At 41.2% G+C, this 5000-nt stretch overlaps 1 protein-coding gene across 1 annotated transcript in view; it reads left to right on the top strand.

The window, feature by feature from the left end:
- Window positions 1-787, top strand: part of LOC136279586 (uncharacterized) — a 1491-nt gene extending 704 nt beyond the window's left edge. The window contains exon 1 of the mRNA XM_066163526.1: window positions 1-787. This exon is cut by the window's left edge and continues 704 nt beyond it. Within this exon, the coding sequence (XP_066019623.1) occupies window positions 1-787 (787 nt within the window).
- The last annotated feature ends 4213 nt before the right edge of the window (window positions 788-5000 follow it).

Consider the following 5000-nt stretch of genomic DNA (forward strand, 5'->3'; position numbering starts at 1 on the left):
CTTCAATAAAACTCTGTTAAAGAAATCTTCGCGCCTTAGTAACGGCTTTAATTTGAAGCAAATCGTTACCTTTCCAACTCGCGGCAGAAATACCTTAGATCCGGTGTTAACAAATGTGAAGGAGTTCTATGCCCCTCCGATCCAGCGCCCTGCTCTCGGTTTGTCCGATCATTTCTCTGTGGAAGTTCAGCCGCTCGTGCGTTCCCAACAACCAAGAACTAAACTTATCGTGAAATCGAGGGACTTACGGCCTACAACGCGTATGGCTATGCGCACGTATCTTGGAAATGTGGACGTTAAGACACTTATCGATAGTAAAGATTCTTGCAAGGGCAAAGTGGAAATGCTGGAGACCATAGTTAAGACCGGAATGGACATTCTCCTCCCCCTGAAGTCTAAGTCGGTACAAACCAACGAGCCGCCCTGGGTCAATCAACAATTGAAGGGTCTCATTCACAGCCGCCAAAAGGCCCTCGCTCAAGGCGACCAGGAGCAGTACCGCACCCTACGAAATCGCGTTAATCGTGAGAGGAAAGCATGCCGTGCAAAGTTCTATAACTCCAAGGTTGAACATTTGAAGGACTGTAAACCCGCAGTTTGGTGGCGTGAGGTAAAGAAGCTCAGTGGTATGTCAGACGCAGCTTCTAGAGGCGTTAATCCAGCTACCCTCTACCAACATATTGATTGTGGTCAGAGAGGTTCGCCTCCAAGCACGATAGACATTTCTAACACCATCAACCAGGCGTTCTTGGCTCCTATGCGCGTCTTCACCCCCCCTTTCACCTAACACCTCAACCAACTCTGACCAGGAGAGTGCTTTCCAGGTATCAGAATTCTCTGTTTTAAAGAAGCTATCCGCCTTAAATCCAACTAAGGCAACCGGTCCGGACGGAATCCCCGGTTGGCTTCTTAAAGAGAATGCAGATTTACTAGCACTGCCTGTGACTGATATCCTTAACTGTTCGTTTAAGGAAGCACGGTTGCCTCAGTCTTGGAAGGACGCTAACATCACTCCAGTACCAAAGCAGAATCCAATACACGATGTAAACAAACATCTACATCCAATATCCCTAACTCCCGTGCTTTCTAAGGTTGCTGAAGATTTCGTCGTGGAGAGTTTCCTCAAGCCTGTTGTGTTGGCGAAAGTGGATGTACGGCAGTTTGGGACTGTGCCAGGTTCCAGTACGACACAAGCACTAATAAGCATGGTCCACTCATGGCTTAGTGCTACAGATGGGAACGGTGCAACTGTCAGAACCATCCTCTTTGACTTCCGCAAGGCGTTTGACCTTATTGACCATCAGATCCTAGTTCAGAAGCTCATTTCATACGATCTTCCAAGCGGAATAATTGACTGGATAGTGGACTTTCTGTCCTGTCGCCGACAGCGTGTTAAACTTAGTCAGGACTGTTACTCGGAGTGGGGGGCCATCCCATCAGGGGTCCCACAGGGCACAAAACTTGGCCCCTGGTTATTTACTATTATGATAAACGACCTCATCATCCCGGGTACAGACATGTGGAAATATGTCGATGACTCCACTATTTCTGAAACAGTCATGAAGTCTGAGGTCAGCAAAGTCCAACAAGCGGTTGACGAACTCGCGACGCAAGCTTCTGCTGACAAGTTCCAATTAAATGAAACCAAGTGCAAGGAACTGCGCATAACATTCAGTCACTCTAGAAAGAACTTTGATCCAATTAAGGTTAATGATCAGGACTTAGAGTGTGTAGAGCAAGCAAAGATCTTAGGTTTGCAGATATCTTGCGATCTTACGTGGAATAATCACGTATCCGAAGTTGTAAAGAAAGTAAACAAGCGCCTGTATTTTTTGCGTCAGCTTAAGCGTGCACAAGTCAAGTCGGAGGAACTTTTGCTCTTCTATTTGACTTGTATTAGGCCTGTCACTGAATATGCATGCCCTGTTTATCATCATAGCCTCCCGCAATACCTTTCAGTAGATCTTGAGAGATGTCAAAGGCGAGCTTTACGTATTATCTATCCAGATTGTTCGTACAATGAGGCGCTTCTTTTGACTGGTCTAGTTCCCTTACACAACCGCCGCGAGTTCTTATGTGATAAGCTTTTTAATTCCATCCTGTCTAATCCCTCGCACAAGCTCTATAGCTTACTACCTCCCAAGAATGAGTGCGAAGTCAATTTAAGGAGTCAGCACTCTTTTACTACACGGCGCCTCCACACCATTCGTACTCGAAATAGTTTTATCCATCACTATGTCCATAAAGCAATGATGTAATATTGTTTTTCTCTTAATTATATATTTTTGTCTTTTTAATTAGTTCTTCTTAGCCATGTATTTTTTGTAGTATATATATTTTATTGTAAATCAAACGTAATTCAGCCTGTGGCTGCAAGGTTCTTGATAATAAACTATCATTAAAAAAAAACATTAATCATCATTAAAACTTAGGTTTTGCTTCTGATTTATTGTCTTTGGGCTTCCAATAGATGACAATCTCCGAAAGCACCCCAAATTTATCGTGTTTCTGTCTCAACTGCTGCTGCTGCTTTCCGTTTGTCCTATCTGCCGAACAGATAATCCACTAGTGGAGACAAGCTCAAAATGGACAATGGTTGAAGTTAAAACCACTTGTAGAAGTGCAACTTGTCCTAAAAAGGAGCACGTCTGAAAAAGTCAGCCTGAAATGCTAGGGACAAAAATGCCCTCAGGGAATTTCTTACCGTGTTTTTCGATACTCCTCTCCGGAAACTCTGCGTCCAAAGTGCTTCACATGTTCAAACACATAGGTTTATATTGCATTTCCCTTAGAAGCTACCTCAGACATCAAAGGGTAAGCTTTCTATTTGTACATATCGGATTGTTTCCTGTTATCCAATATTTCCAATTGTATAATTGCGGGCGACAAGAGGAGCATGCAATCCTGATCCCACTGTTGCTTTTAGAAACGCATGCACGGCAGTTGTGTATTTTGGCTGACTTGATTTTTGCTAAATTTGTGAGTCTTCCACTAAGAATACATGGATGTAAAGAACGCCATTTTCTCATGCGCATCATGAGTAATTTGGACCTTGGATCACGTGAAGCTCACGTATAGCAGCAGCGCAGACCAATCCAAATCAAGCGTGTCAATCTGGATTTGATGTTTCCATTCATGTCGTGTTGAATGCCATTTCCCGGCCACATTCCGCCTCAAGCGAGTAGCGAGAGTGTTGTTCGTCTGTTAGTCCTTGACCTCAAGCGTCAAATGAGAGTCATATCTGTTCGTCCTTTACTTCAAGCGTAGAGCGTTGGTATTGTCGGTCCTTGATCTGACAAGCGTATAGTCTGAGATTGTTGTCTTTGATCTCAGAGAAGAGTGGAGCGAGAGCATTGTTTGTCCTTCAGTCCTTGGAACGGGAGCGTTTATACATTATATTGTGGAATGACCTGAAACTTCTTCATATATTGGTCGTTTCGTTTCAGTTTACATACAGTAACATTTGAAACTATGCACATCAACAAGTGCCTTATTTGTTTGATTTTATTGTTATTCATTGAAATGACATCTCACGTTTTGCATGCTATGATTTTAAATAATTGTTGCGTTACATCAATCATTTTGACTCGATCAATACACATATTTTATAACCTACAGTGATTTTCTTTACACCGTGTCTCGTGGAATGATCTAGTGTTGGTAACTGTTTCACAGGTTTAGTAAAATCACTCTACTGTTAGTGTCAAAATAGAGGAAAAATCGAGTAGAGCAAGGGGGTGTCCTCATGGACTAAAATTTCAACCCCATAAAACAAATCCTTTCTCCTAATGGGTCCCAAATCTTTCATTATCAAATCTTTTGTTCATGACAATTTGATTGACTATTATTGTCATTAAAACTGACATCTCTGTAACCATCTACTTACAGTTGTCAAAATTAGGAGTCTTCTATTATTTGTGTTTGGTGTGGTACTTTTTGGATAATTTTGTTCAGCTTCTATTCATCTATATTCAAAGCATTCATTTACTTCAAAGGTACATGTAAGTTTGTAATCTTGCCTGACTCTAGATACCGTGGTGTATGATCGCCTTGTTGATGCCCTGACAAATCAGTTGCTGGAGAAAGGGATAGAGCAAGCTTCCCTGGAATGCTGAGTCGGTAAGCCTAATCAAGATCCTAATCGTAATCAAGATCAAAATTATGGAAAGCAACTTCCATACATTTCACTGATTTGTGGTTTTATTAGTACTGTGAAGCTTGGAGAAATGCACATATGCTAAATTAATCTAACTACTCTTTTCCTCTTTTTAGTCATATTATTGCAGCTGTACATTTCAACAACAACGTATATGGTGAATCAAAAATGAATGAAGATGGAACAGAGCAGGTAGGAATAGTATACCCAAAGTTTAAGAATGGAGAGGTAACAGTCAAGAGTGTTAGAGTAGAACCAAATTTTAGTAAGTATGAAAAGCTACAATAAAGCAAAACTGACTGAAGAGTTTGTGTAAACAAATATTTCCTTTTCTTCCTTCCTATGTACAAAAAATAAACAGACTGCATAGAGAAAATGTATCAGACCTTCCTATTAGAACAAAAACAAAAAAACTTGCCCCTCCCAGAGAAGAGCCTGTTGCTATAACCCCAGAGGCAATGAACAGTATGTTGGTGAAGGAAACAAAAGAAGAAGCCTTAGAGAAAAGAATGAGAAGGAAAAGTATAGTTGTTCAAGATGTATCTGCTACAGCACCAGGTAACAATAATAATAATAATTTCTTGTATCTAGGAAATGCAGTGATCAGTCACTCTAGCCCAAGACCTTTTTGAAGTCTTATATAAGAAGAGCATTTTACATAAAACTCTGCCTTTTTGTCTTTAAGAACCTGGTACTGAGAGAGATGACATACCTCCTGTTGCTGTTACCAGGTCAAAACCACATTCCTCCATATGTATGTACCCCATGAAGGGGCACAAAAATGTTTAAGATTGCCCCAGAAATTAGAAGCCACAAAACTAGTTCTAGTTTATCCTAGGCAGAA

Source organism: Pocillopora verrucosa, chromosome 3 (assembly GCF_036669915.1).
Source record: "Pocillopora verrucosa isolate sample1 chromosome 3, ASM3666991v2, whole genome shotgun sequence".
Taxonomy (NCBI): Eukaryota; Metazoa; Cnidaria; class Anthozoa; order Scleractinia; family Pocilloporidae; genus Pocillopora; species Pocillopora verrucosa.